This window comes from Camponotus floridanus, unplaced genomic scaffold, assembly GCF_003227725.1.
Source record: "Camponotus floridanus strain SB8 unplaced genomic scaffold, Cflo_v7.5 scaffold24, whole genome shotgun sequence".
NCBI classification, from domain to species: domain Eukaryota; kingdom Metazoa; phylum Arthropoda; class Insecta; order Hymenoptera; family Formicidae; genus Camponotus; species Camponotus floridanus.
Genome location: NW_020229370.1, coordinates 1,202,273 through 1,216,136, shown reverse-complemented (window position 1 = coordinate 1,216,136; position 13,864 = coordinate 1,202,273). Strand labels below are relative to the sequence as shown.

Here is a 13,864-nt window from a genome sequence, read left to right as displayed (position 1 = left end):
TTTAGCTTACAAATGATATTTTATTTTCAAATGTCGGAAGAGATTAATTAAAGAGAGGCGCGCACTATCTTTTTCTAATAAAAGTTTCCTTTCTGCGAAGTTCTTCTCGTTTCTTTTCAATTCCTTCTTCTTTCGTTTTTCCCCTCTCATTTTTCTGGACACGTCAGATTATTTGCTCTTACCAAACTATATTTGATCCAGATAAGGATATTCCCGATCTGCTTTGAGGACTGCTTAAATTGTAACGTTAGAAATATCTCTGTGGGTTTCAAGCTTTATATTTCAGAGACTTTAATTTTACGTGAGAAATGTTTAATGTATAAATTTTTTCCATTTCTTGACACGATAGATATGAATGACTTTTAATTTTTATTAAAATTTGAAAGCGCACTCCTATTAAAAGAAAAATATTCAAACTTCTTATACTATTTTATTTTTGAAGTAACTCCAAGCTAAAAGCTCCTAATGAAATCTATATTCATAAATATATTTTCTAGGAACTGCTCTTTAACAGACTGTTTTCTGCTTTGATAATATTGTTTTAAATTTTTAAGCAAATAATTTTTAAAAACCGACGAAAATTACAAGAGACCCGAGAGATCTTTGATTCTAAGACACTGACACGTACACCGAAAATTACAGAAACGTGAAAAAAAACTGAACGGATTTAGAAACCTACAAACTCCCACAGGATGACGTAATATTCTAGAAAAAACATATCATCGCTATTTCGTTTGAATAATTTGCCAAAGGGAATCACGGAAAGAGACATTCAAATTTCAAAAAAAGAAATAAGTCGATTTAGCGTACAAATTTTACGAGCGACGACGGAATCAACTAATCCATATCAGGTCAGATAAAGTGTGACGTTTAATTATAGAGAAATAGAGCAAGGGGAAAACACGGAGGGGGAGAAGGAAGTTGTCATCTTGGGATATCTATACACAGAAAAAAATAAATGTCAACTCAAAACTTATATACTTAAACTAACGCGTTTATTGTTTCGTATATACGCAACGATTTATAATTTTCTTAGAAGAATTTAATAATTTTAAATTTCAACAATATCATAGTCTTACTTTAATATTGTAATTGTCACCTCAAGAATATATAATTATTTAATTCTACTTTAAGAAAATTATAATTTTTGATTTAAAAATATTTTCTATCCATGTTTTTTTCCCATTCAAGAAAATTAAATCTTAAATCGTAAGAATATATTTTTCTTGATTGAACTATGTAAAATGGCTTCATTCAAGTAAGCAATTATTCAAGCAATTATATTTTTCTTTAATTAACGCAATATAATCTCATTTCAAGATTTCCATGTTAAAACTAAATATATTTTCAAAAGAAGAATGTCTTTTTTTCTGTGTCGACTCCTCCCGGATCTCTTCCTAGACCAGAGGGCAAGATGAAATCGCACTCGCGATTGTCGAAACACGCTCCGATACATCTCTGTCACGCGCGATATGTCGGCATACATGGTGTACACATTCGTACATGTATGTTTTACGGTCGATGCGACGTCGAAAGGCGGCCGACCGGTCCCTCCCCGGTCTCGAAACGGCGGCCGGCGAGTTAAGCTCACATCCGCACGTGAGTCGAAGCGGAAGGAAGGGGACGTGACGTCGCGATTAAGGCGAATTAAACGAGTGAATTATATGAATCGGCGAGCGGAGGTGGACGCACACACGTGCACCGGCCCACGTTTATCGGCCGAACTCGAGCTGTCTCTTAAAGTTGCCCAAGATCGAGCCGATTAAGCGTCATCGCCGACCCGATAGTCGACTTTGCTCCCGCGACTTTGGCTTCTGCCTCCGTTTAATCCTCTCGGTCATCGGTAAATAGAAAAGTCGGACATCTTTACAACAGCTGTTTCCAGATTTCGAGCATTTTTCTCCGATAAATAAGCCGCTCTCGGGATACATGGAATTGATTTATGGAACTGGTTTTTTCCTTTCGCTTCAGGCTCTGGCTCTTTTTTCTGATGCGCTGTCATTTGATAAGATATCGCAGAATTCTGTCGACCTTAACTTTAATCGAGATATTCCGTCGTCGGCAATTTGGAGCGAGTCTAACTTTCGCGAGTTCGGATAAACGAGGATCGAGTTGGCTCGTGCGTTTGGCGCAATACATAAATATAAGATCCGTTTTTACAGTCTTGACGACATTTATTACATCCGACGATCGGAAATGTCAGAGCGGAAATATCCCGAGTAGAATGCCGCTCGATAAAACGCCGATAAACGTACTTTTTAACGGAGACAACGTCGTTCGTCGGGGGGGGGGGGGGAAGACAGGGGCTGACAGCGCGTGTCAGAGGTTCACGCGAGCATGCAGAACCTTTTGAACGGACGCAGCATCCTTGAAACGTAATTCCAGCCGTTCCACTGACATTTTCCACGGATGTATTTTTACTGCACATTGCGTAATTGCATCTGGACGGGTCTTACGCGAGAGGGATGCCGAGGATGCGAAGGAAAGTGGACGGGCGGAGGGGGGAGCGGGCGGAAAACTCGTATACGTCGACGTGGGCGGAAAAGGGTTAAGGTTGAAATTAGATGCCTTTGACGGCTGAACTTTGCTGATAATCAGTCGCACGGTATAATGTGTGACGCGCTCCTGAAACCAGGTGCGTCCCCCGCGGAACGTAACGTTCCGTTAATATTGACAACGTCAACATCGGCTGCTTAAAGACTGCCATAAGCGACAATTCGCAGAAGCTATTTTACGTCATCGTTATCGATCAGGCTTACGTGCCTCTACGCTTCCGGGATAAAAGCGAATGAATTAATTGGGAATTTACATAGACGAGTGAAGTGTATTCGTTGTATGCGTTTATCATTCGACGAAAAAACCCTTTACCCGAGTTCTCGTTGACTTCCTTTTTTTTTTTCAAAGTTCATAAAGGATAATTGGAAATTGGAAGAGCCTTAGATTCTCTTACGAGATTGTATAATTAAATGTATTATTACCTTTCCTCATCCACCTTCGATATTTAATTGAATGACTGGTACAGTAATTAAGATTCAAAGAGGATGTCGGGTAATTGAAGAACTTTGATTCATAATTGAAGAGAAAACGCGCTCGTCATTGACATTTCTCGGAAATGACGTAAGCCGTCTCTCTCCGTGCCGTCATTTATTTATATAAAAAAAATCGTTACGGGGTCGCTCATAAACATTACTGTCGATAGTCTTGTAACTTTTGCTCGAACCATCTTTTTTTTTTCCTGAAATCGATATACATACTTCGAGAAAAATTAATCTGTCACGCTTTACGGGCCTCGCCCTGTGATATGAGCTCGGCGCGACCTGGTCTTTACGTGAAGTTTCTCAACCTTCAAAGGTCTCCCCGGTGACATATCGAGCCCGTGTTTCCCATAAATGTGCTTGGGGAACCTTTCTTTTATCTCGGCGCTTCTACAGGAGGACAATATAACCAGAGTCTTTTCACGGGAGAAATTGTTCGGAGATATACGAGAAACCCGCCGGAAGTAAAAATCTTAACAAGATAGGATTATCGATCGGTTATATTATGTAAGAATCTCGAGTCGAGTAATTTAATAAGTAGCGCGCCTTTTTTGCATACGTATTATAATCAAAGTAAATTCCTTCAAGTTTTATAATACATTTTTCAAGTTTAAATAATAATAATACATCTTTCCAAATTTCATTACGTTGTTTCAACACGTGGATATTTTTACGATAAATAATAATTTTATCCAAAAATTCTAGTAGCTTGCTTTTTTTTGTAACAGGATGTTTGTTTCAATATCGATAATTCCAAGAGAAAATAATTTTCCTTATAGACGAATCAATCTTTCTCCTTCATCGAAAAGAAAAATATTTGCGACATAACTACATTTACTATATTTTTCAAATTTAAGTAATAATAATACATCATTTCAAATTTCATTACGTTGTTTCAACACGTGAATATTTCTGCGGTAAATAATTTTATCCAACCAAAGATTCTAATAGCTTGTTTTTTTTTTGTGACAGGACGTTTATCGTATTTCAATATCGATAATTCCAAGAGAAATTAATTTTCTCTAAAAATGAATCAATCTTTCTCCTTCATCGAAAAGAAAAATATTTGCGACATCATTACTACATTTTTTAAATTTAAATAATAATAATTTTTTCAAATTTCATATTGTTTTAACACGTGGATATTTCTGCGGTAAATAATAATTTTATCCAATCAAAGATTCTAGTAGCTTGCTTTTTTTGTAACAGAACGTTTATCATGTTTCGATATCGATAATTCCAAGAGAAATTCATTTTCTCTATAGAGGAATCAATTTTCCTCCTTCATCGAAAAAAAAACATGCGACATTATTACATTTATTACATTTTTCAAATTTAAATAATAATAATCTTTTCAAATTTCATTATATTGTTTTAACACGTGGATATTTCTGCGGTAAATAATAATTTTATCCAATCAAAGATTCTAGTAGCTTGCTTTTTTTTGTAACAGGATATTTATCATGTTTTAATATCGATAATTCCAAGAAAAATTAATTTTCTCTATAGATGAATCAATCTTCCTCCTCTTCATCAGAAATAAAAAAAAACACTTATGACGCGTCGTGAATTACGTATGGCGTCAATAATGTCTTAACATATAACAATAATTAGTTATTATTAAATTATTATTAGTTTCGAATGGGACCAATTTCATATGTTAAGGCATTATTGGCCTACTGTACATTCGATTAAACGTGAAAATCGATAAATTATTTCACTTTTTCTTCCATTCGCAAATTGTAAAAGATATCTTAATACAGTCAGAAGTTTCGAGAGAGATCGTGTCCTCTCTTCCCCGCTTCAACCGCGAACGCGATTACCCCCGAGGAGAAATGAAACGTCACGTTGGAGGAGACGACGTTGGAAAAGCGGTGTTCTATGAATGGAGGCGAGCCTCGGATCAGTCGGCGAGGCAAGGACGACTAATTATAGCGTCAGTAACTCTCCCTCTCTCTCTCTCTTTCAACTTCGTTTTGTTACATTAACCATGTGCACCGTCCGTCCGCGCATACGTACTATACATACGCGTGCGCACGTGTATTATGGAACGCTTAGTACGACCCGAGAGAGATTACAGTCTGACGATGGAGGACATGACCCATTTTGATCGTCGTCGTCGACGACGACGACGACGACGTCGCCGACCCGGGGATGTGAATTCAGGACGTGCGTCACGCTTACCCTTGTGTCGCTGTCGACACCTGGCATCTCGCAAATTACGCGATTGTCAGACGGATGAGCCGAGTAGCGAGACATACGAGCTTTTCGAAAAACGTAATTTTAATAACGATAACTTGGCATAATTTTATGATTATTCGATAGACATCATGGGGAATATCTCGTTAATTAAATTTGTGGAATGCGCCAGTTCTCGAAATCGAAATTCTGAGTTATAATTTAAATCTGAGAATACGGTAAAATTTTATTAATAACCGCGTTTCTCTCTCTCTCTCTCTCTCTCTCTCCCAGAATCTTAGCTTGCGAAAAGTTCTTAATTTTTAATCGCGAAAAATTATTTAATATTTAAGATAAATGAAAATAAATATTAATATTTAAGAGACAAAAGAAAATTAATCAATATAAAGGGAAAAAAATGTGAAATAAAAAAAGATGAATTTATAAATTGATTGAAAATTCTTCTTATACTTCTTATACTTTAAAAGATAGTGTTATCGAACTGAATTATCTGTCATGTTTCGTTAAAATAGAATGGTTAAAAAGTTATCAATGAAAAAAAAACGACGAGTATAAGTCGCGTCTCGAAATTGAAACATATTGAAAGAGATATATTTACGTTAATAGATGTGATGTCTGTGCGCGTTTGTTCTTTTTAAGGCAATCTAATGATAAATTGTCCTGCGCTTTAATGACTGTCGCGCGGAAACTACACGCGGGAGAGCGCTTAAAAAGGTACAATTAAGCTAAAAGTGCAGCGTCGCTTCGTTAATGCCGTAAACAGACAAGGTCACGACAAGGAATAAACGTAAAACGCCGCGCGAAAGTAACCACGTCACTGTGCTAATTATCACGATGAAAGAGAGTGGGCGTGTTATAGGCGAGTGAAATTACATTCATGCATGTCGTATATCTCCTATTGTGGAAGTTGAACAAATACATCAGTTACTTCCACCGGAGGAAGCATCAGCTTGGACTTTCCCAATTAATTGGTCGCAATTCCACGTCTCTCAAGCTGTACTTCAATCGAATTGGAATAATGTTATTGATTTAACTTTTGTTACGCATACAATTCAGTTTTCATGGAATACAATATAATTTAATTTTTAAGTAGTAATAAATGTAAATAATAAAATACAATAATTAAATTTGTTTTTATTATTTCATGTAAACAAGAGAGTAACAGGAGAGAGACATCTCAAAAGTTTTATGCGCGATAAATTGATTACACAATTGTTTTATTTGTTATCATTTTATGATTAATATATAAATTGAAATTATTTTGATATCGAAAATGCAAGCAAAGTTGGTTGGATAAAGTCGATGTAGTACATCGATAATAAAAAAAAGGACAAAACTGAAAGCCGATTACTTTAAATGTATTTTTACGGTGCTCGAGAGATTTCATATTTTTATCAACAATAATATAAATAATCTCTAAAATGGAAAATAATTCTGAATGTAAGCTGGTTGTTCTATACTAGATGAAACAAAGTGTAATCAACTATGAGAAAACTATACTTTCCTCTCTTATGCTAGATTTTTATAAAATATATAATTCATACTGTTGAATATCTGTAATTATATTTTTCGAAATATAATTTACAATTTAAAAAACTCGTACATAGATTTTGAACGAATGTGTGTGCTCATCTGAATAAATATAATTTTTGTTCTTCTATGACACACACATCGCAAAATAAATAACAAACATTGTATACAAGATAGATATAAATTGATGGAAGATTAAAATTGTTAGTATTAACCAAGGTATTAACTGTAAAAATAAAATGAGAGCGAAACATTTATTCAGTAATCTAAATAGTTTCTATGATAAAAATAAAGCTCTATATAATAATATTCATGTTTATTTTAATTAAATCTAATAGAGATAAAATGTGTAAATATAAAATAATAATTTTCAGTTACATAGACAGTTAGTATGTTTGTATTACATGTATAATAGAATTTTTGAAGAATTTAATTTGAAGAATTTATTTTACTCTATATATCGTATATATCTTATATATTGTAAAGAATAAGTTTTCATATATATCGTAGAATCTGTATATGTTGTGAATTTCATATTCCATACATAAGCAAAAAAATATTAATTTTGAAAAAAGACGATTTAAAAATATTTCTCGAGAGAACCCTTCAGCTTTTGCGGATTGACATTAGGACCTTGTCGTTCGACGACCTTGCCCTCTTTATCGACGATAAACTTGGTGAAATTCCATTTTATGAAGCTACCCAGAAAGCCGCCTTGTTCTTTTTTCAGATATGCCCAAAGAGGATGCGTGTTATTTCCATTCACGTCGATTTTTTCGAACAAATCGAATTGTACCTGTAAAAGATGTATCAAACACAAACGTTAAAAATTTATTTGTTGAAGCAAAAAGAGACGATTGTCCACGCATTTGCATGAATTATTATTGTGCAATGTCAGTAGAAATTAAATAATCGGATATATTCGTGAAGAAATATTTCAAGAATTACTTTCTGGCGATCGGCGAAACTGCAAATCTCCTCGCTGTTTCCTGGTTCTTGACCGTTGAATTGATTACAGGGAAACGCTAGAATGCGTAGGCCTGTCGAATAACAGGAAAGATATTTAAAAACTTTATTGTACGCGGAATAACTTTTGATTTTTGCACTTATCGAGATTATTACCTTTAGATTCGGCGTACTCGTCGTACAATTCGTTGAGTTCCTTGTAATTCGTGGCTGTAAGACCGCATTTTGAAGCGACATTTACGATCAGACACACGTGGCCTTGATATCTAACGATAGACAGATGTTTCATTACATCCTTTTGACAACATATATAATATCGGCGATTTATCGGTTGGATTTATGCTCACTTGGACAAAGGGACCTCCTCCCCTTTGATAGAGTTGGCTGTGAAATCGTAAATCGATGTGGCCGAGTTATAATCCTTGTTTCCGCTCATCGCTGCTGCAACTGCAATCATGAAAGTTGAATGTTTGAAACGATACACTTGCCTCGCGTCTTCTTTTTTCTTTTATTCGCAATCCGATGTTGTTAATTTTCTGTGCATCTACGTTAGTCACGATCTCTCGTCTTCCTCGAAATAAATTTAAAAAAATATATGTATCAGTTGAACAGTACTTTTCCAAGTATTTTTCAACTGATACATATATCATGATATTAAAATTCCACGAACTTTGCGGAAATAAATGTTCAATTTTTTAGATTAGATTCTACGTCATTATATGTTAAAGGAACATCACGCGTGTTTAATAAAACGAGTATTATCTTTTTACATGCATCACACTGTGCTGTCAATATGCATAACAATCGCTTTCGAAACATGTTGCAATTTTCAGCGCAGGCTGAAGATATAAACGAATAAAATTGCGCGCATGATAAAACGATATGATTGTAATATCTTCCTAATTATACGAATAATTAGAACGAATAATAACATCGAAAGCTTACAAAGCGATATTTCAAATTATCACTTAATTATTATTACAAAAGATAATCGGATCAAACGAGGTTCCCAGAAAATCGATCTCAAATTCATTTTCTGAATAATTTACAGAGTGTTTTTACGCGAATTGCTTTTTTTATAGATCATTTCGATTGCGATTGGCATTATTTATGACCGGTATATTAATATTTATCATTAGGTGAGAGACGAAAGAAGGAGACGAGGGGCAGAGGGGAGCAATTGTAAAATTACGTGCCTGCGAAATTTCGGACTAAATGCGTAAGTCCGGTGGGTAGTATGAATTTTATAATTCTCATTTCCGGTACATCGGTGTAAGTTGCGTTCCTGCAATTGCCGATATATAGAGAATATAATATTGTAGAGTATAAGAGATAGTTCTATAACTTTTAAGGTAACGTGAAATATTCAAGAGCTCTATCTCGTGATTGCATTTTTTTTTCATGATTATCGACGTTCATGGCGTTTACGATAATAAATGATAAATACGAATTAAATGCAGTCTAGTTAAGTGCATCTAGTTAAATTTCCAGCATTTATACAGTTAGCATTAATTTATTATTTAGAAAAACGATAGTTGACGATCTCTTCATTTTAAACAGCATATTTTGCGAATATGTAAAAAATTAAGTTGACTTGTTATGAGTTATTGAAATGGAAATAATTAAGAAATAATTAATAAATTTTAAGTTCATGAATGTTTTATCGCCATTTAATTATATCGAAATAAAAAATATAAAAGGGATATGCATACGAAAGAATCGCGAATAATACAAGAAATTTCACTCTCATATATTTTTTAAATATTTCTATAAGATTTATAAATTAGTTTTTAAAAGCTTATTATTAAGTTTATTAATATTTTTTATTTGACAATCAAATCAGATGATTCAACAAATAACCCTCGATGGGAAATCCATATTCAGCAATTGAATGATGATTGCTAGATGTGGATTTCCCATCGTTCGATTATAGACGCATAAAAACACGAATAATAAAACAGTCCGAAACAGTTATGCGAATTGTCAATGAAACACAATGACTATGCAATTGTGCTGTGTTAAAGGATAAATTGACGCGACGAAATATCGAAAGTTCCCGATTTGTCATCCAATCAATTTACAATAGAAAGATTTACTTATCATATACTTATAATATATATTTATCATATATATTATACAAGTTTTTAATAATTAAAAAAAAAACTATTATTTTTTTATACATTTCATGCTTTAATATGAGATGTGTATAAAACAATTGAGATAGTTTCTTTTTTTCTTCTAATGTAATAAATATAGAAGAAGAATATTTACGAATATTATTTTTTAGCAAATAAATATTGCTTTTTACTAGTGCTGATATAAACTTAATTTTTAGCTAGTTATACTCATTAGAAATTTCTAGTAGATTCATTGCTCATTAATTCTGCATCAGCTCGATCGAAAATTTAAGTTTTTTATAAGTTTATAAGTAATATAAGTTTTATAAGTAATTTTGCAAATTATCTACTGTAAAATTGAAATATAACGTAATAATAGTGAAGTATTTTCTAAATGATATTAGATCATTCTCACCATATGTTTGTAGATTTTTTTAAATCTATCATATTTTTCATCTTTTTTTATCATTATTTTTACTATTCTTTTATAAATTTCAATGTCGACTTTTTAAAAACTAATTTCTCATATCTCAATTTCTATTCGTTTTAAAGAGATTCGTTTTTTAATCTTAATTTCTATTAGTTTTACAGATTAATATTATCAATATTGTAATATAATCTGATAGGGAAAATATATTTGCATATAAAATTTTATTTTATACATTTAACTAGAGATTGGGAAATAGTATATCGATGTTTTTCTTTGTTATAATTAAAAAAAGAAAAAAAAAGATATTAAATTTTTCTCGTAAAAAGCTGCTTATTTAGTTTTTAATTGTTATGTCTTTCCATTTCGCGTAGATAACGAGAACTCGATTAACCCGGTTATATATTATTCCTATTCTTCTCAATGAACGACTTGGATATAGTAAGTTGACGTCAGTGCGGACTGAACTTTTGCAATCGATAGCCACCTATCGTGCGCCGGTCGTAACCTCACGAAGGCTCGCGACGATCAGCTGGCGGGCGGTATCCTTGCGAGAGATCTAACTGCGAAGTATGTACGTGTCGACTGCGAAGTTTTTTTTCATCGATGTTCTCGACATACACGAATTACTTGTATTTTTATATTATTATTGAATACCGTTAAAATGACACATTAAATTGAGATCAAGAGATACGGTTACGTTTTGCGTCAAGATATGCGCAGTAAACAGAGAGACTGTTTACGAGCCGTTTAATCGAGAATATCTTAGATTATCGATCTCAATAATTCGCGTGAAATACTCGGATTCTCGATTCGCCTTAATCGTTTTAACTTACCGTTAAAAAAATGCGATTACACGTTGAAAAAGAGCCCGATGAAATTACACGTCCAAGCACTGAGAATTGTTGTCTCACACTGACAAGTCATCCTAACACTGCCTTAATGCGCATGCGCGGCAACTACCAACGTTAAACTTCGAAACGTTCGAGTGAAAATGATGTAATTTTCAATTATGTTATAATATTATTACTATTTTTTATATGAATTGCAAAATATAATTTGTAAAAAGATTTTTTTTATATCAATATACGTACAAGTATCTAATTATATTAATTCTTAGAATGAATTCTCTGAAAAATTTTAAAATATTGCCGAAACAAAGATTGACAAGGATTATTATTTATAAAATTTTAATTATTTATATAAATTATTAATTGTATATTAAATTATTAATTATTAATTATTTATAAATTTTCATATAAATTATTCATGTCTATAAATATTGTAAGAATTTTTTATTATGCTTTTATAAAATTTATATTCATTAATTAAACATTTTAATATTATAAAGAAACTAAAAGATAATCTTTGATTTATTCATATTTTTTTCAGTACGTTAGTACCGTGGAAGGTATTCAGACACGAGTTGAATCAAGTGCATCCCATCAGTTCGGGACTGCAAGCAATGGCACTGAAATCCACGATAGATTTGACGTGCAACGATTACATCTCCAACTTTGAATTCGACGTATTTACAAGGTAAATATTTCATTCGCAGCTTATAGTCGGGACAGTTTGCACTTAGTCTTGTATTTTCAAGGTTGTTTCAACCGTGGTCGACTCTCCTACGCAACTGGAAGATTCTGGCTGTGACGCACCCCGGCTACGTGGCTTTTCTTACATACGACGAAGTGAAAGCACGTTTACAGAAATATTGTATTACCAAGCCTGGGAGTTATGTGTTTCGATTAAGTTGCACGAGGCTGGGACAATGGGCAATCGGTTATGTCACGTCTGACGGTGATATTCTTCAAACTATACCGCACAATAAGAGCCTGTGCCAGGCGTTGCTGGATGGCTACCGGGAAGGCTTGTGAGTACATCTTGTATCATTCAGAATATCAGGCGGCTTACCTGATCCTACCTGCAATGAAGATTATACATCAAATACGTATTTCAAAGATTCGATTTCCAGCTACTTATATCCTGACGGCCGAAATATCAATCCGGACTTGACATGGGCGGTGCAACCAACGCCGGAGGAGCACATAAAAGTGACGGCGGAACAGTACGAGTTGTACTGCGAGATGGGAAGCACATTCCAGCTGTGTAAGATCTGCGCCGAACACGATAAGGACGTAAGGATAGAACCGTGCGGACATCTTCTCTGCACTCCATGTCTTACAGCTTGGCAGGTAGCAGTATATAATCTTATCGTGTCATCGTTTTGTAGATTTATCGATCGACGCTCGTCAATGAATGTTTCTGTAATAATTCGATTTGATTAACGTGAGATTAGCTTTTCACTTTTACTTGATTTAAATCTTACAATTTTTCTTGCGTAGCGTAAACGAGAAAATCAAGTTTTTTGCTTGTCAACTGATCATTCTGTTATTGAGTTACTCCTAATTCTCTCATGCGAGAATATATAATAGAAGGATTCCTTTCTGAGATGAGAGAGAGAGATGGGTAGATACAGTAGACATCAAGTTAATGAACGTTTGATTGGTTGCTTGCAGGATTCTGAAGGACAGGGTTGTCCGTTTTGCCGAGCTGAGATTAAGGGTACCGAGCAGATCGTCGTAGATCCGTTCGACCCGCGAAGAACGCATCGACCTGGAGCGCACTCGGCGTCCGCCAGTAATGCATCGACTCCCACGCGGGATCTCGACCCCGACACCGAGGTATCCGACTAGGAATAGCATCTACCTTCATTATTAAATGTGTTCTATGTATAACATCGCTCTCATTCTCGAGAATGCCTCATACATTTCACACGAGAACTCGCGATCGTATACACGTGTCACATGTCATTTCGTAGAATTTATCGTCATGACTGTACTCGTGGCAGGTACGCAGTAGTTTCAGGCATCTATATGATATCGGAGAAGTTACTTACGTTCTATTCCGGGACCAAAAGGGACCAAATTGCGCAGAGACTTGTCTAGTGTAAAGTTCCATAGAGTTTGTTGTCCTCTTTTTTTTTTACGTGTTCGCAAGATATACGGAGCGATTACTCGATCGATCAGCCTTATCTATTGTCGCGCATTTTCGCAACTAACACTCGTTTCAAATCGTTTCGTACGCCGCATAATTTACAAATTTCACCGATTACGCGGGGCCTCGCGCTCAGGTAAGACACGCTTTTCTCACATCTCATTGGAAGCTACGAGGCGGCTCTATTATACCGGCCCATTACCGCTGTACATTATTACGACTACTACGCATACGCAGCTACAGCTTCCGAGCAATTATAGATGATAATCTGATATAGAGATATTTGATAAGGCATTATCGTATCGAGATTTTAGATCGTGCTTGTATAACGTGTTAATGTATCAAGCGGAGAAATGTATTAGGCATAATATATATGGGTTCGCATCCAGTCATAAAGCGGGTTCATTTACATTCACTTACTGACGCCGCAAAAATCTTTTTTGGCTCACGAGATTCATAATGCATGTGCATATGCGTTTTTAAAAGCGCTCTTTTTTTTTTAAGTATGTGCATACGGAAGAATGTTGGTGCCTGAGAATATTTGTATATATTATTTGTGCATACGATTGTGATTCTTAGACGATGATATGGAA

General features: G+C 34.5%; 2 protein-coding genes and 1 long non-coding RNA gene across 8 annotated transcripts in view; 1 reads left to right on the top strand and 2 right to left on the bottom strand.

Annotated features, from left to right (window-relative positions):
• LOC105249224 (E3 ubiquitin-protein ligase CBL) overlaps nt 1-13,864 on the top strand; it is a 31,515-nt gene that overhangs the window by 10,879 nt on the left and 6,772 nt on the right. For 3 of the 5 annotated variants that reach the window (XM_011254535.3, XM_011254533.3, XM_025408932.1), the window contains exons 2-5: nt 11,667-11,813; nt 11,875-12,147; nt 12,250-12,472; nt 12,794-12,958. In XM_011254535.3, coding sequence (XP_011252837.1) covers nt 11,667-11,813; nt 11,875-12,147; nt 12,250-12,472; nt 12,794-12,958 — 808 coding nt within the window. The remainder of the gene's footprint in view (nt 1-11,666; nt 11,814-11,874; nt 12,148-12,249; nt 12,473-12,793; nt 12,959-13,864) is intronic. The other 2 variants (XM_011254534.3, XM_025408931.1) reach the window with 1 other exon arrangement.
• On the bottom strand, nt 7,265-11,221 carry LOC105249223 (probable phospholipid hydroperoxide glutathione peroxidase). 2 transcript variants are annotated; one of them, XM_011254531.3, is made up of 6 exons: nt 11,111-11,216; nt 8,927-9,015; nt 8,078-8,177; nt 7,887-7,996; nt 7,713-7,804; nt 7,265-7,560 (listed from the first exon to the last, which is right to left on the bottom strand). In XM_011254531.3, the coding sequence occupies exons 2-6, from the start codon at nt 8,985-8,987 to the stop codon at nt 7,345-7,347; spliced, it is 579 nt and encodes a 192-aa protein (XP_011252833.1). In that variant the 5' UTR covers nt 8,988-9,015; nt 11,111-11,216; the 3' UTR covers nt 7,265-7,344. The 2 variants fall into 2 exon arrangements, with proteins under 2 accessions (XP_011252833.1, XP_011252834.1); XM_011254532.3 differs by lacking the exon at nt 8,927-9,015 and having other exon boundaries at nt 11,111-11,221.
• Nucleotides 12,015-12,800, bottom strand: LOC112638036. Its single transcript, XR_003122867.1, has 2 exons — nt 12,604-12,800; nt 12,015-12,539 (listed from the first exon to the last, which is right to left on the bottom strand). It is a non-coding gene; the product is annotated as an uncharacterized LOC112638036 (long non-coding RNA).